This window comes from Schistocerca cancellata, chromosome 4, assembly GCF_023864275.1.
Source record: "Schistocerca cancellata isolate TAMUIC-IGC-003103 chromosome 4, iqSchCanc2.1, whole genome shotgun sequence".
In the NCBI taxonomy this organism is placed as follows: Eukaryota; Metazoa; Arthropoda; class Insecta; order Orthoptera; family Acrididae; genus Schistocerca; species Schistocerca cancellata.
In genome coordinates this window covers 161,426,274-161,452,248 of record NC_064629.1, presented here as the reverse complement: position 1 = coordinate 161,452,248, position 25,975 = coordinate 161,426,274, and the positions used below count along the sequence as shown (strand labels likewise).

The 25,975-nt window shown below is 44.5% G+C and overlaps 2 protein-coding genes across 5 annotated transcripts in view; one reads left to right on the top strand and one right to left on the bottom strand.

The window, feature by feature from the left end:
- Positions 1–25,975, top strand: part of LOC126184746 (excitatory amino acid transporter 1) — a 738,875-nt gene that overhangs the window by 668,192 nt on the left and 44,708 nt on the right. The gene's annotated exons all lie outside the window — the stretch shown is intronic.
- LOC126184747 (uncharacterized) lies at positions 877–25,975 on the bottom strand. Of its 3 annotated transcripts, none has more exons than XR_007536872.1 (4): positions 25,928–25,975; positions 12,561–12,716; positions 1,128–4,495; positions 877–1,093 (listed from the first exon to the last, which is right to left on the bottom strand). XR_007536872.1 is itself a non-coding variant. In XM_049927284.1 (3 exons), exons 1-3 carry the CDS (start codon positions 25,965–25,967, stop codon positions 4,278–4,280), a joined length of 414 nt encoding a protein of 137 aa, XP_049783241.1. In that variant the 5' UTR covers positions 25,968–25,975; the 3' UTR covers positions 877–4,277. The 3 variants fall into 3 exon arrangements, 1 of the variants encoding a protein (XP_049783241.1); XR_007536871.1 differs by having other exon boundaries at positions 1,134–4,495; XM_049927284.1 differs by having other exon boundaries at positions 877–4,495.

Genomic DNA, 25,975 nt, shown 5'->3' with positions numbered 1-25,975 from the left:
TGTTTTAAAATGACTGCCCGCGGAACTGCAGATATACGTAATAGTAATTATGACGAAGATAAGGTAAGGAATACTTTTCTAAGGACACGTGCGATAGTGGACCAGGTGTCTGTGACCTTAATTAGCGTGAATAGTTTAGAAGATGTGCAATATGTGAACACCACATAAATTCGATTAAAGAAGACCATACAGTCTACGCGAACGAAGGAGCGGGCGCTATGGTAGTAAGTTTAATGTTTGCATAAGCTGTTTTCATTTCAGAAAGCCCATCGCTTTTTAAGGAAAGAAACATAGTTAACAATAATTGGCATGACGAGATGTACGGCTTCGCAGTCATTTAACCAGATGTGGCCTACAATCAATCGGGCTCCGCCATCAAAGCATCTAGATAGTCCGCTGCCTACGTTGCGGTCCTGTAATTAGCAAATCGGAAGGCAGGCGTAATGTTGCCATTCTTGAAATTTTATCACGCCACATTCATTGAAAATGTAAAGTGTCAGTAATACTGCATTGTTTCGCTTCTAGTCAACTGAAGAGGTTTAGTAGCCTCAGATTAGTATTTTCCACAGTTGTCGCAGATAAGGAAATGATCAGTAACGACGTGGTGTTGTGAGAAAACCGAAGAAATATACAGTCAAGCTTTAATATTCCAGACATAAACTATTATCAGCAGCACACTCGGAATGTGTAACGCAGAGTTCTCTTCTTCACTAAAATATGCGTTTGAATACGGTGTTCATGAGTTAACACTGGAGTTAGACTAGAGATCATCTGGGGAAAGAACATAGGATATGAAATAAAATGATTACATAGACTGAGTAGGGTTGAAGCAGAAATTTGCTGGTTGACAGAATATTGAAAATGCACAGTTAGGTTACGAACTGTATTGCACTTAATGATACTCTGACCTGCGCAAGAAAATTTTATTTATAGTTTACGTTTTATTACAATATTTTCCACAGACATCGATCACATTTTAGATAAAATGAGGCATCCGTGGCTCACATTCTATACACTGACATACATTTAAAGTGTGACATGTGTAATTATTAAAGGTCAAACTTTAGCGCATTGAGAAAGTGACTGCTATCTACTATACACACACACACACACACACACACACACACACACACACACACACACACACACACACACACACGAGTGAATCATTGTTCAGGAAGAATATGGAATGAACGTGTTTCCTGAAAGGATTTGACACACAAAACGTATTAGAGTACTCATATTATGATTTTACAGTTTGAGAACATAAAATTGTCTACAGTTTGTTTTCTGTTCTTTGTGCACTTTTGCGTTCCATGGCTGCAAGGGAATCATGTGACTTTCTCCTCAGTTTCACAGCAGCCTTCATTTTAAGATATTTCCTTATCATATTAATAAATATAAACTCCTAGGGTAGTAAGATATTCCGAATACTTAGAAGAAGGTAAAAGAGGTGGCCGGAGAGAGAGAGAGAGAGAGAGTGAGAGAGAGAGAGAGAGAGAGAGAGAGAGAGAGAGAGAGGAGGGGGGAGAGGAACCGCTAATTTATTTCTACTAAAATGAAGTGGGAGTAGCGGAAGTGGAAAATTCGGAGAGATTTCTTTGTGCCCTGAAGTGTGTAAAGCAAGAGTGAGGCTTGCAGTGAATATAGTTTGTGTGTCCAAGCGTTAGTAACGCTATTAAAAGAAAATACCAGTAGATGAATAAAAGTACGAGAGTAGGAAATCAAATACAGATTTTTTAAGAATCAAAATTCGAAGAGACCCGATACCATAAGTGAAACCGTACTGCTATCTTAAAAGAAAAAATTGCCGATGTTTGAATCCGGAAGACATTAAATTCACTCTGCTGCAAACGCACAGAGCTTTCTTCAACAAACGTAGGTCTGTTAGTATCAAATACTGAGGCACTGAAGGAGTGTATAGTAATACTGTGTTAGCTCGCCCGGTTAGCCGTTCGGTCTAACGCACGGCTTTCCGGATTGGGAAGGAGCGCCTCGTCCCCCTCACGAATCCACCCGGCGGATTTGTGTCGAGGTCCGGTGAGCCGGCCAGTCTGTGGATGGCTTTTAGGCGGTTTTCTATCTGCCTCGGCGCATGCGGGCTGGTTCCCCTTATTCCTCCTCAGCTACACTATGTCGGCGATTACTGCGCAAACAAGTTCTCCACGTACGCGTACACCACCATTACTCTACCACGCACACGTAGGGGCTACACTCGTCTGGTGTGAGACGTTCCCTTAAGGGGGGGGGGGGGGGGTCCACCGGGGGCCGAACCGCACAATATCCCTGAAAGAGTGGTTCGGTGTGGGGCGGCGGAGGGGTGAAGTGGAGTGCGGTAGTCTTCGTGGGGTTGTGGACCACTGCGCCTGCGCCGGGGACGGAGCCTCTCCGTCGTTTCTAGGCCCCCGGTAAACATGCAATACAATACTGTGTTAAGCAGAAAATTGTAGCAAAGGAGTCTGTATAACACCTTCATTAGAAGAAAGGTTGTTACTACGACGTTCTTCAGTCCGGACAAAAGGCTAACATCAAAAATAGAGACAGAACTTGATTAAATTTTCCGAGGTATCATGTCGTAGGCAAATGAACACATTTGAGTATTTCAGCTTTGTATCTCCGTCTGTGGAGGACATTTTCAAGGGAATAGTCCCCTGATACCGGATAGTTGCACACTGAGAGTAGCTGACTGAAGTGACTTGCAGCGTACATCCGCTTAGAGGCATGAACCAGAGTGGAAGTGAAGTGAAGTGGAATGTCTCAAGAACGCCTTAATAAAGAAAGAGTAGTGGTGCTCTGACGTAAGAAGAACATTACGACGATCACGAAGACTCTGTAGTAACACATTAGCCGTCTGCACAATCCACATGACTGACTGTCTAAGAAACACATTAGATAAACGATTTATCCCTGTAATATAGAAATGAGACAGAGGGATCTTTACGGTTTGTAACAGTCATGTGGATAAAGTAGCAACTACATTGTAGTTTTGGTCAGATGTGCGTCGGTACAACATCGAGAACGCTGCATTAACAAAATCGGGAGCATAAGGTAACTGCAAAGCGGGAGTAGTTTGATAAATCTGCTGTAGCGGAACACTTTTTTATCCAGGAAAAGACAACAATCTGTCTGAAAACAAATTTTCGACAGCCATGAGCGGATACTATGATAGATTAAATTTTTTATTTACTCGTTCAAAATGAGAAAAGAATGCATTTAATTCACATAGCAAAAATACTTATCCTGAGGAAACATATGTAGCATCCTTTACTTCAGCACTATCACATAAATTATCTCTGACAACACTGCACTAGATAAAACACTCTCTATTCGATATATACAGCGCCACAATAAATGTACCATGCAGTTCGTCTTTCAATAGTTACAAAGAGTGTCATATTGCAGACCCCATGCTGTCATTTTCTCCCTCCATTAGTTCATTCAACACCACCGATAGTTTTTAAGTGGCACTGACCTCGTCGTCATAAAACCTGGGTCAGGATTTTTATCAACTCCTCTTCATTTCCTGTCTTGCATAAAAGTTCTCTGGCGTTTCATCTGTTAAAAAGAAGAAAAAGAAAGAGAGAATGTTGATCTAAAACGATTAGGGCGTTGGTGAGGCTTTCTCATTTAGAAAAAACAGAGTTCGTCTTAGTTGTGTCTAATGTTGCTTATAATACGAGCAATTTCGATATGTTAGAAGACCGTGGTGTTGTGTTGTCCGAAGTTCTCCTGATATAAATCCGATCCCCTCAGTGGGAATCCAACATAACCACATGAACACTGTTGTACCAGGCGGGGGATAATATACTGGCGCACTGTAAACCTGCGGCAGAGTCCAGCGGGGCTGTGATGCTGACAACTTAAGGAACTTGGCACGAAGTCACGTTTCCATGTAGACGTACGCTGCAGCGAAAAGCCATTTCAGTCAGTATCGAGCTAAATGTTCATCGGTCGACCTTCCGTGGACGGGCTCAAATGTTCAGATTTCTAAGGTAATTCACGCAACAATTGCGTATTAGCGCGGAAAATTTTCATACGCCTAACACCACCTACCCTGAAAGTTGTCATTTATGTAGCAAAATTTCTGGTGATGACATAAGCACTGAGACACCCAGTACTTGTAGAAAGTTATCAGACGATGGCGCCGTTGGCACTTCAGTAGGTAAAGTCTGGTTTTCAGTTACCTTATGGGCTTCGAAATCTTGGAGTCAAGTTTGCAAGCAGAGGTGTTAACCGCTACACAGTAATTAGACACGGAGGGTACTGCACGCGGCTGGTTATTGTCCGCCCGTGAAGAACAGCAGACAGGCCCAGAATAACAAAAACAGCAGCAGCAAGTTGTCGGTCGGCTGTGGCGGCGCTCCGTTGCAGAGGTGCGTGTCGCAGGCGCAGTATCGCAGCACGCTGGTGTCATCGCGCACCGGCTCCACGCAGCCGACCCGCACGCGACGCCCCCACGCCGTCGCCCGTGGCGCGCAGCCGCGCTGGACGGACCCTGCCGAAAATAGCACGTCCACCTGAGCCAGCGACAACCTGCTTGCACAATTCTTCTCTCCAATACTACTGCTGTCGGACAATGATAGCATCATCTGCATCATTTGATCAAAACTATCCGGACACCTTTTGGTGGAGATTAATATAGGATGTGTCCACCGTCGCCTTACTATCTGCTCGAACTCCGCTGGGGACACTATCAGAAAGGTGTCTAAAGGCCTGAGGAGGAGTGGCAACCCATTCTTCTTCAAAAGCCGAAACCAGAAAAGGTAGTCATGCAGGACGCTGGGGTCTAGAGCGAAGGTCATGTTCTAACTCATGCCAGTGGTCTTCCACTGGATTCACGTCCAGGCTATGGGTGGGCCAGTCCATTTCAGGAATGTTGTTGCCCACAGCTGTTGCCTCACAGATGCTGCCAACATGAGTAACCTAGAAGTAAATATCCTCGGTGTAGTGAAGCAACTTCAATGACTTAATAAAAGCACGTCTTCTGGTCCAGACTGTATGCCAGTTAGGTTCCTTTCGGAGTATGCTGATGCATTAGATCCACACTTAACAATCACATACAACCGTTCGCTCGACGAAAGATCCGTACCCAAAGACTGGAAACTTGCACAGGTCACACCAATATTCAAGAAAGGTAGTGGGAGTAATCCACTAAATTACAGGCCTATATCGTTAACGTCGATATGCAGCAGGATTTTAGAACATATATTGTGTTCGAACATAATGAATTACCTAGAAGAAAACGGTATATTGACGCACAGTCAACATGGGTTTAGAAAACATAGTTCCTGTGAAACACAACTAGCTCTTTATTCACATGAAGTCCTGACTGCTATTGAGAATGGATTTCAGATGGATCCGTATCTCTGGATTTCCGGAAGGCTTTTGACACTGTACCACGCAAGTGGCTCGTAGTGAATCTGGATTTCCGGAAGGTTTTTGACACTGTACCACAAAACCGGCTCGTAGTGAAATTGCGTGCTTATGGAATATCGTCTCAGTTATGCGACTGGAGCTGTGATTTCATGTCAGAGAGGTCACAGTTGGAAGGAATTGACGGAAAGTCATCGAGTAAAACAGAAGTGATTTCTGGCGTTCCCCAAGGTAGTGTTATAGGCTCTTTGCTGTTCCTTATCTATATAAACGATTTGGGAGACAATCTGAGTAGCCGTCTTCGGTTGTTTGCAGATGAAGCTGTCGTTTATCGACTAATAAAGTCATCAGAAGATCAAAACAAACTTCAAAACGATTTAGAAGAAATATCTGAATGGTGCGAAAAGTGGCAGTTGACCCTAAATAAGGAAAAGTGTGAAGTCATCCACATGAGTGCTAAAAGGAACTCGTTAAACTTCGGTTATACGATAAATCAGTCTAATCTAAAAGCCGTAAATTCAACATAATACCTAGGTATTACAATTACGAACAACTTAAATTGGAAGCAACACACAGAAAATGTTGTGGGGAAGGCTAACCAAAGACTGCGTTTTATTGGCAGGACACTTAGAAAATGTAAGAGACCTGCTAAGGAGACTGCCTACACTACGCTTGTCCCTCCTCTTTTAGAATACTGCTGAGCGGTGTGGGATCCTTACCAGATAGGACTGACGGAGTACATCGAAAAAGTTCAAAGAGAGGCAACACGTTTTGTATTATCGCGAAATATGGGAGAGAGTGTCACAGAAATGATACAGGACTTGGGATGGACATCATTAAAAGAAAGGCATTTTTCATTGCGACGGAATCTTCTCACGAAATTCCAATCACCAACTTTCTCCTCCGAATGCGAAAATATTTTGTTGATCACCAAGATAAAATAAGGGAAATCAGAGCTCGTATGGGAAGATATAGGTGTTCATTCTTTCCGCGCGCTATACGAGATGGGAATAATAGAGAATTGTGAAGGTGGTTGGATGAACACTCTGCCAGGCACTTAAATGTGATTTGCAGAGTATCCATGTAGATGTATGTGTATGACAGGGTGCTATGTCATGCTGATTCAATCATCGTCACCATAGTGCTCCTGTACGCAGTACAAATTGTTGTAAAAGATATTTACTACTTTCCGCATTTATCGTTTTGTTAAGTGCAATAAGGGGACCACCTCCTAATCGTGAAAAACATCCTGTGTTAGAAATTCGTGGTAAGGCCTTATGGGACCAAACTGCTGAGGTCATCGGTCTCTAAGCTTACACACTACTTAATTTAACTTTAACTTACGCTAAGGACGACACACACACCCATTCCCGAGGGAGGACTCGAACCTCCGACGGGGCGAGGCGCGCGGGCCGTGACAAGACGCCTAAGACCGCGCGGCTACCCTGCGCTGCACACGCTGTGTTGGAAATACGAATTATGGCACGTAACCTTTCACAGTCATTCGTGAAACCCAACGTTCCATCGGATTGTTACAGGGTACAGAGTGATTCGTCGCTCTTTCGAGTCATCCACTGTCCAGTGCCACCGCTCTTCACATCATGTCCAGCGCCGCTTAGCTATGTCTATACAGGGTGGTCCATTGATCGTGACCGGGCCAAATATCTCACGAAATACGCATCAAACGAAAAAACTACAAAGAACGAAACTTGTCTAGCTTGAAGGGGGAAACCAGATGGCGCTATGGTTGGCCCTCTAGATGGCGCTGCCATAGGTCAAACGAATATCAACTGCGTTATTACATATTCGTGTAGTTCGTAAAGATATGAATGTTTTAGTTGGACCACTTTTTTCGCTTTGTGACAGATGGCGCTGTAATAGTCACAAACATATGGCTCACAATTTTAGACGAACAGTTGGTAACAGGTAGGTTTTTTAAATTAAAATACAGAGCGTATGTACGTTTGATTATTATATTTCGGTTCTTCCAATGTGATACATGTACCTTTGTGAACTTATCATTTCTGAGAACGCATGCTGTTACAGCGTGATTACCTGTAAATAACACACTAATGCAATAAATGCTCAAAATGATGTCCGTCAACCTCAATGCATTTGGCAATACGTGTAACCACATTCCTCTCAACAGCGAAGAGTTCGCCTTCCGTAATGCATTGACAATGCCCTGACGCATGTTGTCAGGCCTTGTCGGTGGATCACGATAGCAAATATCCTTCAAATTTCCCCACAGAAAGAAATCCGTGGACGTCAAATTCGGTGAACGTGCGGGCCATGGTATGGTACTTCGACGGTCAGTCCACCTGTCATCAAATATGCTATTCAGTACTGCTTCAACCGCACGCTAGCTATTTGCCGGACATCCATCGTGTTGGAAGTACATCGCCATTCTGTCATAAAGTAAAACATCTTGTAGTAACATCGATAGAACATTACGTAGGAAATCAGCATACATTGCACCATTTAGATTGCCATCGATAAAATGGGGGCCAATTATCCCTCCTCCCATAATGACGCACCATACATTAACCCGCCAAGGTCGCTGATGTTCCACTTGTCGTAGCCATCGTGGATTTTCCGTTGCCCAGTAGTGTATATTATGCCGGTTTACGTTACCGCTGTTGGTGAATGACGCTTCGTCGCTAAATAGAACGCGTGCAAAAAATCTGGCATCGTCCCGTAATTTCTCTTGTGCCCAGTGGCAGAACTGTACACGACGTTCAAAGTCGTCGCCATGCAGTTCCTGGTGCATAGAAGTATGGTAAGGGTGCAATCGATGTTGTTGTATCAATCTCCGATTCTCAAGCAATTTGTCTGCTACTGATGTGTGGATTAGCCGCGACACCAGCTAAAACACCTACTTGGGCATCATCATTTGTTGTAGGTCGTGGTTGACGTTTCACATGTGGCTGAACACTTCCTGTTTCCATAAATAACGTAACTATCCGGCGAACGGTCCGGACACTTGGATGATGTCGTCCAGGATACCAAGCAGCATACATAGCACACGCCCGTTGGGCATTTTGATCACAATAGCCATACATAAACACTATTTCGACCTTTCCGGCAATTGGTAAAAGGTCCATTTTAACACGGGTAATGTATCACGAAGCAAATACCGTCCGCACTGACTGAATGTTACGTGATACCACGTACTTCGACGTTTCCATCTATCACAAAGCGAAAAAGTGGTCCAACTAAAACATTCATATTTCTTTACGTACTACACGAATATGTAATTAAAAATGGAGGTTTTCATTTAAAAAACGCAGTTGATATCCGTTTGACCTATGTCAGCGCCATCTAGCGGGCCAACCATAGCGCCATCTGGTTTCCCCCTTCAAGCTAGACGAGTTTCGTTCTTTGTAGTTTTTTCGTTTGACACTTATTTCGTGATATATTTGGCCCGGCCACGATCAATGGACCACCCTGTAGAAATGTGTGGCTGCTCGACCATTGCACCCCGTTATTTTTAACTCCCTAGCACAGTTATTATATAAGCTGGACAGCTGATATCTCTTTGGAACTCACGAATTATTACTTTCGCTGATTTCGTGAGATGTTTTGCAACTACCCTACGCAATTATCCGCTGTCCCTGTGCGTCAGTGCATGAGGTGTGCCTGGTCTTTGTTAGCTGCGGTTGTTACTTCGCATTTCACAATCATATGACCAACAATCGACTACCGAGCGATGTGGCGCAGTGGTTAGCATACCGGGCTCGCATTCTGGATGACGACGGTTCAAACCCACGTCCGGAGATTCAGATTTAGGTTTTCCGTGATTTCCGTAAATCGCTTTAGGCAAATGCCGGGATAGGTCCTTTGCAAGGGCACGGTCGACTTCCTTCCCTAATGCGATGGGACCGGTGACCTCGCTGTTTGGTCCCTTTTCCCAAATGAACCAACCAATCGACAGTCGACTAGGTCGGCTTCATAGGGCCTGAAATGTCCCGGACGGATTTTTTACTCAGGTAATATTCAATGGCTAGTGCACTTTCGAAGTGATCTTCAGCCGTAGATGATGGGCACGGATCTTACTGAAACGTTGTGGCAAGAAGACGCCACCACTATGCTGATCACTCGAGAAGTTTTAATGATTGGACTTCACCTGACTGAAGTTGTGTAATGTGGTCCGACGAATCGCTATTTTGCCTGTTCTAAAAATTATGCAAGGCGGCGAATGCGGCGACAGCCGAATGAGGCGTTCAACCCTCAAGGTGTGGTGGGCCTAGTTCACGCCGAAGGTGGTTGCGTAATGTTTTGGGGGCTTTATCAATCCGTGACTGTTGTCACTCATTGACGTTACTGTGAATATGAACCAGGATAGTTATTTCAAGAATAGCGATGATGATTATGCTGTACACTCTCTAGACTTTCAAGATAAGACCAGCCATGTTCTAGAGCTACACGCATACGTTCCTTATTTGGCGAACACTCTAGCGCCCTTTCGTACCTCGGCTGCTTACCGAATCTCTTAATCTTAATCCCGCACAAAATGTCTGGGCTTATTTGTAAAAATGAGTGTGAATTCCTAAAGGACCAAACTTCTGAGGGCATCGGCCCCTGGACTTACACGCTACTTAAACTAACTTAAAATAACTTATGCTAAGAACACTTTTTTTTTCACTTGCCGCCCTGATTTTATGACCCACCACCTAATTGCTTAAGGTGGGTATTTAGTGACCACTTGGCCGCTGCGATCGGTATATGGGCGCTGATGTGACTGAACCTCCACACCAGTTCCCGCATCCGATCGCACATTTGCCCATGCCCCGCCACGTGGAGGCGGGTCATAGTTGATCGTGGTTTGTTTTCTTTTACTTGGTTATCTTTGTTTGCTATTTGTCTTTCTTTTCTTTTCTTTATGGCAGCTTTCCCAAACTGTTTAACAAAAATTTACAAGAAATTTAATTTTGAAAAAGAAATACTAAAATATAGTTTAGAATGAAGAAGAGGAAAGAAGATAGGAAAGGAAGAAGTTTATAGTCCCTCCATCCTGGGGAACTGAGGATGAAAGCCTTGGAATTAGTCGCCAGGTCATTGATCCTCAGTCCTCAATCCTTTGCTTACCTTTAATCAAGAAGATCTATGCTAATCTATAATTACTATGCTAACTACTAAAGCTGTTACTAAGATAATTACGCTATTGACATGATTGCCGTGTTTACTTGTGGCAATTACGACGATGCGCCGACACTGTTTACATCTATTCATGTTGAGCTTTAGTTATATGTTATATATTGTGATATCTGTACATTATGTTTAGACTAATGCATTTGTATCTGTCTTCTTTCTGTCTCGGTTTTCATCCTCCACACTATGGCGTCTATGTAGGTGCTGCATCTAAGTTTGTCGTCTGTACGGTCTCCCGCGCCTGCACTGAGAACAACAAACACACCCATGGTCGACGGAGGACTCTGATCTCCGGCGGAAGGACCACGCAGTCCGTGACTCGTCGCCCTAGGCCGTGCGGCCATTGTGCACGGCTATTTGTAACAGCTGGAGAAACGTACTAGTCAACAGCCCAGCAACTTGATAGCTCGATGCTACCTAATTAAGGCCATTATAATGGCTGGAGGCGGTGATTCACGGCATTACAGTGGCTTCTCCTGCTTGTAACATTTGCCCGATGTTCTTATTGATGTCGGATGCGTACGTAAGAGGTGACCCGGACCTAAAAAACTACACTACTGGCTATTAAAATTGCTACACCACGAAGATGACGTGCTACATTTGCGAAATTTAACCGACAGGAAGAAGATGCTGTGATACGCCAATGAATGGCTTTTCAGAGCATTCACACAAGGTTGGCACCGGTGGCGACACCTACAGCGTGCTGACATGAGGAATGTTTCCAACCGATTTCTCATACACAAACAGCAGTTGACCGCCGTTGCCTGGTGAAACATTGTTGTGATGCCTCGTGTAAGGAGGAGAAATGCGTACCATCACGTTTCCGACTTTGATAAAGGTCGGATTGTAGGCTATCGCGATTGCGGTTTATCGAATCGCGACATTGCTGCTCGCGTTTGTCGAGATCCAATAACTGTTAGCAGAATATGGAATCGGTGGGTTCAGGAGGGTAATACGGAACGTCGTGCTGATTCCCAACGGCCTCGTATCACTAGCAGTCGAGATGACAGGCATCTTATCCGCATGGCTGTAACGGATCGTGCAGCCACGTCTCGATCCCTGAGTCAACAGATGGGGACGTTTGCAAGACAACAACCATCTGCACGAACAGTTCGGCGACGTTTTCAGCAGCATGTACTATCAGCTCGGTGACCGTGGCTGTGATTACCCTTGACGCTGCATCACAGACAGGAGCGCCTGCGATGGTGTACTCAACGATGAACCTGGGTACACGAATGGCAAAACGTCATTTTTTCGTATGAATCCAGGTTCTGTTTACAGCATCATGATGGTCGCATCCGTGTTTGGCGACATCGCGGTGAACATACACATACACATACGTGTATTCGTCAGCGCTATACTGGGGTGTCACCCGGCGTGATGGTATGGAGTGCCATTGGTTACACGTCTCGGTCACCTCTTGTTCGCATTGACAGCACTTTGAACAGTGGACGTTACATTTCAGATGTTTTACGACCCGTGGCTCTACCCTCCATTCGACCCCTGCGAAACCCTACATTTCAGCAGGATAATGCACGACCGCATGTTGCAGGTCCTGCATGGACCTTCCTGGATACAGAAAATCTTTGAATGCTGCCCTGGCCAGCACATTCTCCAGATCTCTCACCAATTGAAAACGTCTGGTCAATGGTGGCCGAGCAACTGGCTCGTCACAACATGCCAGTCACTACTCTTTATGAACTGTTGGTATCGTGTTGAAGCTGCATTGACAGCTGTACCTGTACACGCCATCCAATATCTGTTTGACTGTCCAAGCGTATCAAGGCCGTTACTACGGCCAGAGGTGGTTGTTCTGGGTACTGATTTCTCAGGATCTATGCACCCAAACTGCGTGAAAATGTAATCACATGTAAGTTCTAGTATATTTGTCCAATGATACCCGTTTATTATCTGCGTTTCGTCTTGGTGTAGCAACTTTAATTGCCAGTAGTGTAATGATGTGGCTAGGTGGCCTAATGCCACATAAAACTAAAGACAGAAATAATTTAGAAAGACGAGGTAGAACTGACAGTTACCGTTTTGGAAGAGTATCTTGAGGCAGTAGTTGGCCTCAGGGCAGGTGGCCACCTGTGGCGGCTGCGTGTTGCAAGGCGGCTCCCCGTCCTGCGCCTCGTCGCCACAGTGGAAGCACGTCAGCACCTCCGGCTCGGCGGTCGCTCGCGCCACGTCTCCTGCACAACGTAATGCCATCAACACTCGTACACCTACCATGTTACAATAGCATGTGCACAGTGCTATTTTCGAATATTCTTCACAGGTGAGACTTGTAGATTTTATCCATCTACGAAACATTCATTTTTTAGCTAAAAATGAACACGTTTGTGGACGTTTTCTCCTTTTAGGTCGGTGAGCTATATCTACCTTTCTTCCATACATGAGCCACAAAACACCCATCCACAGCTTTCGTCAACTTTTCAGACGATCCAGAACTGTTTCCAGTCCCCAATTTCTTTCAGTGCTGAAGTAGGTTGAGACCAAATCTGGTGAATAGGCTGGATATTCCAATAATTAAACTCCATTTTTTCATGTTTTTTCCATCGACGAACGAAATTTGTAAATAGGTGTATTGCCCCGATAGAAAAGTATTTTTCGTTTAAAGTTCAGACCTCTTTTCGAGTATTTCGTTCGTCCAGTTGGTCAAGGAGGCATGCGTGGTTTTCGCCACTGCGGGGAATAGACCAGGATGACGCTAGATTCTTGAACCGATATTCCTGACTTTAGACATGTATTGTACACCCTTAAGAATGTTTTATGTATTTTTTAAGTAAAAATCTTATACCCAGAGGACATTACACGACAGCGATGAAAGGCCTTCACGGAGTGCGTGGGCGGTACGTGGGAGCTCTCAACACCACAACTTCGAACTTCGAACAAAATTCCAAAAACTACTTTGAAACTGATGATATTGTCTACAGTGATACGTAGAGATATTTAAAAAATGGCTTTTAACAACAAAGTCGTTACAAAACCGTGCATCAAAAATCGAAATTAAAATATATCGCAACAATCCTCCGTACTACAAAGAAGAAACGCAGACTCATAAACTACAAAACGTTATAATGTAATTGCACGTATATTTCATGAAATATAGCTCCTGCCAACTTGAAAAACGATGTTTTGAATAAACAACCTTTTAAAGTTTCAACTTGTGTTTTTTAATATTGAAACCGGCAATGCCAGCACCGTACGGTTGGTCTTTTTCTCGCCAATGACGTAACTCTCTCATTTTGACGAAATTATAGCGATTAACTGGCTTCCGCTTACCAATCGAAGCGCGTTTCGCACGATTGAGATCAATTTACGAACTTTTTCTGTCCTTATAAATACGTTTGTTTGTCATTTTCAAGCACTCACGTTTTACTTCATGTAAGCCACAAGTTGCGAGACAAGCACGTCCTTTCAGACTGTTTACCGCCAACGAATCATGTGACGAAGAGAAATCTTGTTGAGAATAGTATTTTACTTTATACTTATGCCCTCTGTGATACTATCCGAGTATTACAGCGGTTCCATTCGACCGCTCGGATGCGCCAGGCCCCTACGCAATGAATCGCACTTTTAACATATCTTAACATTTATGAACACTTCATATGAATGAATCGTAAAACTGGACACTCTAAGGAACATATTAAACCAGCTAAAAACATTCTACCATCGTCTGCCCGCTTAATGTGTTCTCTTTTCCAAGGTAATAAAAAGGTATAAACCCTTTCTCATGGCACCATACGCTATCCATAGCGTTTCAGAACAAGTTTCTTGAAGAGCCACCTGCTGAAACCCACTAACTACATTGCTGTTTTGTTTAATGCGTGAAGCAGTAGACCAAAGGCACGTCCATAATTACAGAAAGGCGCCCTAATCAGATTATATTTGAAATGGTGGAAACTTTGTTGAGACACATGTCACCTCCGCCATGGGCCGAAAAATTTACTTACTTCATTCTGTTCCTCAAAGTTATTCCCGTACTCCCAGAAAACTTTCTCGCTGTAATTTCTCTGAACGCTAACAGATTTATGAGTGAGAAGTTTACCCCAGACTTAGCTTCAGAAGATTCTTCGCATTTCCCTCTCACTTCCGCATCACTTGAATGAAGACAGGTTGCCAGCTGAAACTGTGGGTGTGCATTTACCTCAAAGTTTTTATTTCTTCTCCATGGATTTTAATACCTACTCCAAATTTTTCTTTTGTTTCCTTTACTGCTTGCTCAATATACAGATTGAATAACATCGGGGAGAGGCTACAACCCTGTCTCACTCCCTTCCTAACCACTGCTTCCCTTTCATGCCCCTTGACTCTTATAACTGCCATCTGGTTTCTGTACAAATTGTAAATAGCCTATCCCTCCCTGTGTTTTACCCCTGCCATTTGAAAGAGAGTATTCCAGTCAACATTGTCAAAAGCTTTCTCTAAGTCTACAAATGCTATAAATGTATGTTTGCCTTTCCTTAATCTATTTTATAAGATAAGTCGTAGGGTCAGTATTGCCTCACGTATTCCAACATTTCTACGGAATCCAAACTGATCTTCCCCGAGGGCGGCTTCTACCAGTTTTTCCATTCGCTTGTAAAGAATTCGTGTCAGTATTTTGCAGCCATAGCCTATTAAACTGATAGTTCGGTAATTTTCACATCTGTCAACACCTGCTTTCTTTGGGATTGGAATTATTATATTCTTCTTGAAGTCTGAGGGTATTTCCCCTATCTCATACATCTTGCTCACTAGATGGTAGTTTTGTTAGGCCTGGCTCTCCCAAGGCTGTCAGTAGTTCTAACGGAATGTTGTCTACTCCTGGGGCCTTGTTTCGACTTAGGTCTTTATAATACAGACTTGCTAATTATGTTTTGTAGCTTGTCAATTAATTATATAGTCCGACCGTGAGTGGTATCACTGGATATCTAATTCAGTTCTCTGTGTTAATAACTGATTATAAACATTGAGTATTTAGTAATTAAGTACTCAGCTTTCGTAACGGACTGGGCTGGACAGCCACTGAAGCCTCTCCACCTGTATGTTACATATCACAGAAAAGTCTCATATTTACAGGTTATTCCTGTGAAAGATTACAGGTTGCGTCTTGCCAGGAAGCCCTTGTATGACTCCGTAACCATAAAAAACCACGTTGTCCTTGTACATGACTTACTAGACCAGCTTTCAAGAAGGCACGACTGTTCATCTTAATGATGCACCTTCTTTTTCGACAGGCCGTCCAAAGGGCCCATTCCTGTGTTTTAAGACGTCATTCATCAACACCGTCGGTATTACGTACTTAGAACCTCTCAGAACGTTACTGGAGGCGTCTTTGTACACGGATCTACGCTAAACGCTTCAGAAAGGAGAAAGGGATGGCCATTCGTCGGCAGCAGTGGCCGAAGTAAACGGAAGCATAGAGAGATGAACGTGCAGCACGTGTTGGAGCTGTGCCAAGAGCTTTGAGTGACAGACAAGTAATTGGTTAAGCGAGTGCCAGGAAGCTTTCCTGCAGAAATGCTTGCCAGCTGCATTTTCTCCCCGTCTTTGAAGTTCGCGCATTTTTTAACAAACATGCGCCAAGTCTCTCTTTCGTGCAACACAACAGTCTTTCGTGAAGCGATTGTTCTACTCAGTTTGTGCCCTGGTAATTAAATGAGATTCGTTACTATGTCAGAGCTGATAGTGTTTCCATTGTGCAATGAAATAAGCTCATTACTTGTATTCCTAGGACTCTTCAGTGTAGAACCGATCTTTCAAGAAGGGAAGTTTCTAACTACACTCCTGGAAATGGAAAAAAGAACACATTGACACCGGTGTGTCAGACCCACCATACTTGCTCCGGACACTGCGAGAGGGCTGTACAAGCAATGATCACACGCACGGCACAGCGGACACACCAGGAACCGCGGTGTTGGCCGTCGAATGGCGCTAGCTGCGCAGCATTTGTGCACTGCCGCCGTCAGTGTCAGCCAGTTTGCCGTGGCATACAGAGCTCCATCGCAGTCTTTAACACTGGTAGCATGCCGCGACAGCGTGGACGTGAACCGTATGTGCAGTTGACGCACTTTGAGCGAAGGCGTATAGTGGGCATGCGGGAGGCCGGGTAGACGTACCGCCGAATTGCTCAACACGTGGGGCGTGAGGTCTCCACAGTACATCGATGTTGTCGCCAGTGGTCGGCGGAAGGTACACGTGCCCGTCGACCTGGGACCGGACCGCAGCGACGCACGGATGCACGCCAAGACCGTAGGATCCTACGCAGTGCCGTAGGGGACCGCACCGCCACTTCCCAGCAAATTAGGGACACTGTTGCTCCTGGGGTATCGGCGAGGACCATTCGCAACCATCTCCCTGAAGCTGGGCTACGGTCCCGCACACCGTTAGGCCGTCTTCTGCTCACGCCCCAACATCGTGCAGCCCGCCTCCAGTGGTGTCGCGACAGGCGTGAATGGAGGGACGAATGGAGACGTGTCGTCTTCAGCGATGAGAGTCGCTTCTGCCTTGGTGCCAATGATGGTCGTATGCGTGTTTGGCGCCGTGCAGGTGAGCGCCACAATCAGGACTGCATACGACCGAGGCACACAGGGCCAACACCCGGCATCATGGTGTGATGAGCGATCTCCTACACTGGCCGTACACCACTGGTGATCGTCGAGGGGACACTGAATAGTGCACGGTACATCCAAACCGTCATCGAACCCAATGTTCTACCATTCCTAGACCGGCAAGGGAACTTGCTGTTCCAACAGGACAATGCACGTCCGCATGTATCCCGTGCCACCCAACGTGCTCTAGAAGGTGTAAGTCAACTACCCTGGCCAGCAAGATCTCCGGATCTGTCCCCCATTGAGCATATTTGGGACTGGATGAAGCGTCGTCTCACGCGGTCTGCACGTCCAGCACGAACGCTGGTCCAACTGAGGCGCCAGGTGGAAATGGCATGGCAAGCCGTTCCACAGGACTACATCCAGCATCTTTACGATCGTCTCCATGGGAGAATAGCAGCCTGCATTGCTGCGAAAGGTGGATATACACTGTACTAGTGCCGACATTGTGCATGCTCTGTTGCCTGTGTCTATGTGCCTGTGGTTCTGTCAGTGTGATCATGTGATGTATCTGACCCCAGGAATGTGTCAATAAAGTTTCCCCTTCCTGGGACAATGAATTCACGGTGTTCTTATTTCTATTTCCAGGAGTATATATACACTGCGTAACAATAAAAGTGAAACATCCAGAAAAAAAGGATTATAGGTCGAGGGCACTCAGTACACGTACACAGCATCGGCAGGTATGTCAAGGACTGGAGATGCAATTCTCTGTGAGACGTAGAACAGCTAACACAGTGGATTAATATTATTCTCCTGATAGGTCATATAAGGGGCGCGAACAGCATTAGGTGATGAGTGATCACTGTGAAGGACACTGAGATGTTGCGTGCTTGTGTGATTCAGCGTTGTCACCACCTGATAGCTTGAAACGGGCCCCATTGGGTCTCCATTTGAGTGGCTGACCGAATCGTGCAGTATGCAGATTTGTGAAGCATTTGGGTGAGTCAGTGGCTCGATGTTGGAGTTCATGACAACGGGAGGACAAGCAGACTCATCGTCAAGTTCCCGGTCGACCCCAGAGAGAATTGCCGTACAGTGCACCGAGCACATCGTAGCCCCTTCACATCAGCGCCTGCCATACAAGTGCAAATAATGGACTCCCTGTAACATTCTCTGTAATCGCCCACTATAGCTCAGGAGACTAGCAGCAACAGGGCTAGAGAATTACCTTCCCAAATATCGGCTGCCGTTAACACCACAAGCCATATGGTTACGTCTGGAGTGGTGCCACGACCAGGAAGCACGGACTGCTGACGAATGGCGTCACATTATGTTCAGCGAAGAATTGTAATTGTGCACTATAGCTCGCGGAGGATACGGTGGTCGATGTGCAGTGACCAGGTTTCGTCCAAAATGCTGGGAGAGTTTATTCGTTTGTTCAGAAAGGGAGACCGATAAGTGTTCCCCGTCTTTCGGCCGGACAGCGATGACAGAATCGAGGCGCGCACGCTGCAATCTTTCTCAAACGATTTTACAGAAGCTATTCGGTACAATAATTTCGTTTCTCTTTACTAACAGCTTTATATGTCAGGTTCATGACGATGTGCCCATCATTTCGTTAATGGTCATAGTTATTGTAATGTTCATGTGAAAGTAAGACACTGCGCGAAATTCGGAAAAGTGTCCAATGAAAAACAGAGATCGCTATGATTTTGCTTTTGGTGCATATTACATAATACGTTGTTGCATACGAAATTTAGCTAACATATTCAATTTTTCTTTAGACTTGGGTAGAAGTATCTGCCACTCACCAATCTCGAGAAAATTGATCTGATGTAGCACACTCATTGGCGATCGCGCTGCGCCAGCGATAAAGCCAGAGCGAAATATCCACAACATTCCTCATATGTCATAAACTGTTTTGTACATCGAAATGAGATTTTGGCAAATGATAGCACGCAAAGAGGAGAATATTTTACGATATCGTTATTGTGTAAAATTTCGTTATCTACCGTATTATTCCAATAACTAAAGACTTTTTCGATCAAAGAATGTAATTTTTAAGGGCTGTCGATAGCTGATGAAGTGAGAAATGTTGTGGGTTATGTAATGTATGTGCAGTCATTACACGTTTTTTTGTATCGAGGATATGCTTTTTCAGAAGCTACTGACTTTACTTTTCCTCAATTCCTCACTTAAACAAACTTAATAAACAACTGTTGCAGAATTCTCTCGTAGTAGTGTCTGAGTAACATGTGAGTGAGGTGAGACAGTGTAAGCTCCGCTGTGTTTTGGCAAAAGAAGCAAATTTTGACATGGCAACCAGAGAAATGCGTAGATTTTATTCAAAATTCTCCACTCATGGTGCTTCTCTGAAAGTTACAAATGGTTAGCAAGCCAGACGAAAATAAATCGCTGCATTTTCGGCGGAATTCTTTTTAGATACTAACGAAAGCAGAGGTGACAGTAGATCATTTTGAATGGTCACCAAGCAAGTGTTGGCATGGAGGGGTCCCACTTAATATTTAAGAAGAATATGAGTGTAGGCTTCAGTTTGGATCGGCACTTTCCCCTCAAGCGCTCAGCATTTCTCCTACAGAGCTCTGAGCGAACCCCCACCACTGCCACACTTCGCCAGCCAACTGCGCATCTAGTGGCCACGGTATTGTGCACGCACTGTACCTCGGATGAACGTCGCCAGCGAGTATGGCGGCGACCTGGGAGAGATCCCATCCTTCCAATGCTTTTCTAAGGTACAGCGATGTCACTCCTGATGTCACTGTGAGCACTGATGTCAGGTATGACTTCAGGTCACAGCATGTAATTACTGAAGAAAATATAATGGAACAACAGTACCTAATGGATACGCCGTGTTCTCGTGTCTTACCTTTGATGCCACAGTATTGTGTTGTCATTTCTCGACAGGACAGTGCTTATTCTCACATGGCACTTGTCTCTTCGAACTGTCTGTACGATACTGAAGTACTCCTTTGGCCAACATGAGGCCCAGATCTCACCCAATAGAACAGGCGTGGATCCAGCTCGGACGTAAAATCCGTACCAGTGCCAGTATCCTGTATATCGAGGACCATTTACAACAGCTGAGGTCCAGCTTTCCTCTTAACAGCATATAATGGCTTTCTAACACCTTTCGTAACCGAAACAGTGCGTGCATTCACGCCAGACGCGGATCAACATTGTATTGATAAGTGCATCCATAGTGTCAAGTTCTTCGAACATTTGACTCGATTTTGTAATCACTGAAATAACATCATATAAAGGGCGAGGTACTTCAGGGCAATATTATTGAAATGGAAGAGGATGTAGATGAAGACGAAATGGGAGAAGTGATACCGCGTGAAGAGTTTGACAGAGCACTGAAAGACCTAAGTCGAATCAAGGCCCCGGGAGTAGACAACATTCCATTACAACTACCGACATCCTTGGGAGAGCCAGGCCTGACAAAACTCTACCATCTGGTGAGCAAAATGTATGAGACAGACGAAATACCCTCAGACTTCAAGAAGAATATAACAACTCCTATCCCAAAGAAAGCAGGTGTTGACAAGTGTGTGAAAATTACCGAACTATCAGTTTAATAAGTCACGGCTGCAAAATACTAACGCCAATTCTTTACAGACGAATGGAAAAACTGGTAGAAGCCGACCTCGGGGAAGATCAGTTTGGATTCCGTAGAAATGTTGGAACACGTGAGGCAATACTGACCCTACCACTTATCTTAGGAGCTAGATTAAGAAAAGGAAAACCTACGTTTCTAGCATTTGTAGACTTAGAGAAAGCTTTTGACAATGTTGACTGGAATACTCTCTTTCAAATTCTGAAGGTGGCAGGGGTAAAATACAGAGGGCAAAGGCTATTCACAATTTGTACAGAAACCAGATGGCAGTTACAAGAGTCGAGGGACATGAAAGGGAAGCAGTGGTTGGGAAGGGAGTGAGACAGGGTTGTAGCCTCTCCCCGATGTTATTCAATTTTTATATTGAGCAAGCAGTAAAGGAAACAAAAGAAAAATTCGGAATAGGTATTAAAATCCTTCGAAAAGAAATAAAAACTTTGAGGTTCGCCGATGACATTATAATTCTGTCAGAGACAGCGAAGGACTTGGACGAGCTGTTTAACGGAATGGACAGTGTCTTGAAACGATGATATAAGATGAACATCAACAAAAGCAAAACGAGGATAATGGAATGTAGTCGAATTAAGTCGGGTGATGCTGAGGGAATTAGATTAGGAAATGAGACACTTAAAATAATAAAGGAGTTTTGCTATTTGGGGAGCAAAATAACTGATGATGGTCGAAGTTGAGAGGATATAAAATGTAGACCGGCAATGGCAAGGAAAGCGTTTCTGAAGAAGAGATATTTGTTAACATCGAGTATACGCTCCTGGAAATGGAAAAAAGAACACATTGACACCGGTGTGTCAGACCCACCATACTTGCTCCGGACACTGCGAGAGGGCTGTACAAGCAATGATCACACGCACGGCACAGCGGACACACCAGGAACCGCGGTGTTAGCCGTCGAATGGCGCTAGCTGCGCAGCATTTGTGCACCGCCGCCGTCAGTGTCAGCCAGTTTGCCGTAGCATACGGAGCTCCATCGCAGTCTTTAACACTGGTAGCATGCCGCGACAGCGTGGACGTGAACCGTATGTGCAGTTGACGGACTTTGAGCGAGGGCGTATAGTAGGCATGCGGGAGGCCGGGTGGACGTACCGCCGAATTGCTCAACACGTGGGGCGTGAGGTCTCCACAGTACATCGATGTTGTCGCCAGTGGTCGGCGGAAGGTGCACGTGCCCGTCGACCTGGGACCGGACCGCAGCGACGCACGGATGCACGCCAAGACCGTAGGATCCTACGCAGTGCCGTAGGGGACCGCACCGCCACTTCCCATAAAATTAGGGACACTGTTGCTCCTGGGGTATCGGCGAGGACCATTCGCAACCGTCTCCATGAAGCTGGGCTACGTTCCCGCACACCGTTAGGCCGTCTTCTGCTCACGCCCCAACATCGTGCAGCCCGCCTCCAGTGGTGTCGCGACAGGCGTGAATGGAGGGACGAATGGAGACGTGTCGTCTTCAGCGATGAGAGTCGCTTCTGCCTTGGTGCCAATGATGGTCGTATGCGTGTTTGGCGCCGTGCAGGTGAGCGCCACAATCAGGACTGCATACGACCGAGGCACACAGGGCCAACACCCGGCATCATGGTGTGGGGAGCGATCTCCTACACTGGCCGTACACCACTGGTGATCGTCGAGGGGACACTGAATAGTGCACGGTACATCCAAACCGTCATCGAACCCATCGTTCTACCATTCCTAGACCGGCAAGGGAACTTGCTGTTCCAACAGGACAATGCACGTCCGCATGTATCCCGTGCCACCCAACGTGCTCTAGAAGGTGTAAGTCAACTACCCTGGCCAGCAAGATCTCCGGATCTGTCCCCCATTGAGCATGTTTGGGACTGGATGAAGCGTCGTCTCACGCGGTCTGCACGTCCAGCACAAACGCTGGTCCAACTGAGGCGCCAGGTGGAAATGGCATGGCAAGCCGTTCCACAGGACTACATCCAGCATCTCTACGATCGTCTCCATGGGAGAATAGCAGCCTGCATTGCTGCGAAAGGTGGATATACACTGTACTAGTGCCGACATTGTGCATGCTCTGTTGCCTGTGTCTATGTGCCTGTGGTTCTGTCAGTGTGATCATGTGATGTATCTGACCCCAGGAATGTGTCAATAAAGTTTCCCCTTCCTGGGACAATGAATTCACGGTGTTCTTATTTCAATTTCCAGGAGTGTAGATTTAAGTGTGAGGAAGTCGTTTCTGAAAGTATTTGTAAGGAGTGTAGCCATGTATGGAAGTGAAACATGGACAATAAATAATTCGGACAAGAAGAGAATAGAAGCTTTAGAAATCTGATGCTACAGAAGAATGCTGAAGATTAGATGGGTAGATCACATAACTAATGAGGAGGTATTGAATAGAATTGGGGAGAAGAGAAGTTTGTGGCACAACTTGACTAGAAGAAGGGATCGGTTGGTAGGGCATATTCTGAGGCCTCGAGGGATCACCAATTTAGTATTGGAGGGCAGCGTGGAGGGTAAAAATCGTAGAGGGAGACCAAGAGGGGAATACACTAAGCAGATTCAGAAAGATGTAGGCTGCAGTACGTACTGGGAGATGAAGAAGGTTGCACAGAATAGAGTAGCATGGAGAGCTGCATCAAACCAGTCTCAGTACTGAAGACCACCACAACAACAACAACAACAACAACAACAACATACACTCTAAACTCCTGAAGTTTCATTTCCATTCTTCCTTCTGTTCTGGGGGCTTCACATGTTTTGTCAGACAGTGTAGTTTGGCGACAAAGTTCATTTTTGTTTTGTAGCAAAAATTGAAAATGCAGTTATATTATGAGTGTGCAGGTGTGAAAATAAAAATTTTGTTATAATTCGTGAGAAGAGAATGTTAATGGCAAATGGGGAGATTTCTTAAATGTAACCGCCTAAAATGTAATGTAATAACGGTAAACCAGAAATTTTGACTCATAATTTGTCATGCTAGACAAACAGTGAGCTGCAACGTGTCCCTTTAATAACTGTGAATGCTCTTAAGGCTCCTGCATGTCGCTACACAATAAGAATACACTTGTTATAAAAACTTTACTGACGCGTTTCTGCCACAGCCCACATCACATCAGAAAAAAATTTGATGCAAGGAATTGCATCAGTGTTAACTGTACTAACATCTGTGCAGTCCTCCAGCGCTGTCATGTGTCGCAAATTAAACAGTTTCCGTCTGTCTCAATGTAGATGGATCCCAGGTTAAATCAGTTGTTATCAAAAGTAGAAGAGAACAAAATGTTTCTCTTTGAATTATGGGACACACATGTACTGTCCAGCTGGGACTCCACGATTACGTTTCCCTCTGATGAGAGATGAGGAAAATATGCCCTCCAACAATTAAAGAAAGAAAAGTTTTTTGGCAGCTGTGTTATGGAAAGGTGGATGTAACCACCGAATTTTCTTTGAAAATTTCGGAGGTATACTCGGATAGGAAATGAATTCATATATTCAGGGAATGAGCAATCATGGTGATCCGAAGACCAGATATATAGGAAGCGCTTTCGGAAAGTAAATGCAGATTGCTTACCTTTAAAGGTAGACAGCTCAGGAAAAAGTTGTACTAATACGTGATTACCTGTTGGTTGTTAAGGAAGCTATGTAACTAATTTTTTATTCGGTGGTTACTGCAATATGGGTGAAAGCAAACAACAATGGTTTCGGAAAACGTTGCGCCAGTCAGATGCCAAGTGACTACTGTAATTAGATTTTTTTTGTGGTAGAGGAGCTACATCTTCTCAAATTCACCATAAGTTATACCTAATTTATGAGCCTACAATAAAGAGTGAAAGGAAAGCTAGATAATGTTGTCGAGACTTTAAATGTGTCCGTATAAATGTGCATGATGAAGTAAGGAGTGGAAGCCCTAGTATCTGATTGACAATTGGTGCTCTCACTTATTCCTCAGCGTGGGTGCAAACTGAGAAGTGCCATCCAAAATTGACCTCGTGGAAAACTTTCGTCTGATACAGTCCTGCTCCACGAATTGTAAACTGAAACATACTGGTTGATGATTTATTTTTCATTTTATTTTATATAATTTTTTTGTAACCGTGTTTCATAAGTGAGGCCATACAGTATTTCTTTGTCACACCATACTTACATATATTCTTCACGCTCTAAGGTTGCATTTCACTTGCCTTATTTATATTCATCACACACACACACACACACACACACACACACACACACACACACACACAGCATATTCAAAACGTACGCCGTTGGTTTGATATCCAAGTAGAACAACTATTTAATTATACAGTTTGTGAAACGGCTAGGAAATTAATTTCATTGTGATTGTGCTACCGTGCAGGAAAACCAACTGTGGAAATATATGCGCAAATAGCAAACCGTCAGTCAGTGTCAACTTATCCCATGTAGATTATTTTGTGGATTGCGTTTTGAATTGTACTGGTGTCATACACATTCGATTGTTTCTTCCCAGTAAGCGTTTGATGGAAATATGCCGTCTTGCGAAAGTGGTATAACAGTTGGTTCGATATAGCACAGTAGAAAAAACTGTAAGAAAATAATAAATTACGAATATTACGTACGTTTTTTGGCCCAATTGGACGAAAAATTAAGCGAGAACATACTCTTCTAGAAAAAGAAAGGAACAAAAGGTGACATCACGACAATGGTTATGCCCATAAATATGGTTTAGCAGTGGAGAAACAGTGATCTGAAGTACGAATTATAGTAATATCCGTCCTGTCCATCAGATAAGGTACTTTCTGACTTCCATCCGTTCTTACGTCTCAAGATATTTGTGACTGGAAAACCCAAAGTAGGGGATATCGTAGTCGTAGAAGAATATTGTATAGATGTCTCATCATCGTGTTTCAGGGGTGAAATCCACTCACAGAAAAAGGTTGGAAAAGGTTAATAACTTAAAAGGAGGCTACGTCCTAAAAATAAATGCACTTATGAACTAATAAACACTGTCACTGGTGTGCTGAGAAATGTTTTCCTTGCCCTTCGTGCATTCGTTTGCGTGTGGCTAATCAGTACTTACTGCTTTGTAGAATCATCAAATCAGTGTATCACTGTATACTGAACAATACTTCAAAGCTCTTACAAAACACAGATGTTCCCTGATCTGCCATTTTTTAAATTAGTCACATGAAATAGTGCATTTTAGTGAGTATTCGCAAGTCGAGAGCAATTAAAACTAATGTTTTCCATTGCATAAATTGATCAAAAGCTTTACCTGGTATGAGAAGAGCCAGTAAGAGAACGAAGCGCCTCATGCTGGACG

What these genes read in the sequence shown, in the direction of transcription:
- LOC126184747 (XM_049927284.1), bottom strand. Translation starts at nt 25,967, where the DNA reads ATGAGGCGCTTCGTTCTCTTACTGGCTCTTCTCATACCAG. An exon ending in ACTGGCTCTTCTCATACCAG is followed by an intron (nt 12,717 to 25,927) that starts GTAAAGCTTTTG and finishes TACGTTGTGCAG; the next exon opens with GAGACGTGGCGCGAGCGACC. An exon ending in CAAGATACTCTTCCAAAACG is followed by an intron (nt 4,496 to 12,560) that starts GTAACTGTCAGT and finishes TATTTTCGGCAG; the next exon opens with GGTCCGTCCAGCGCGGCTGC.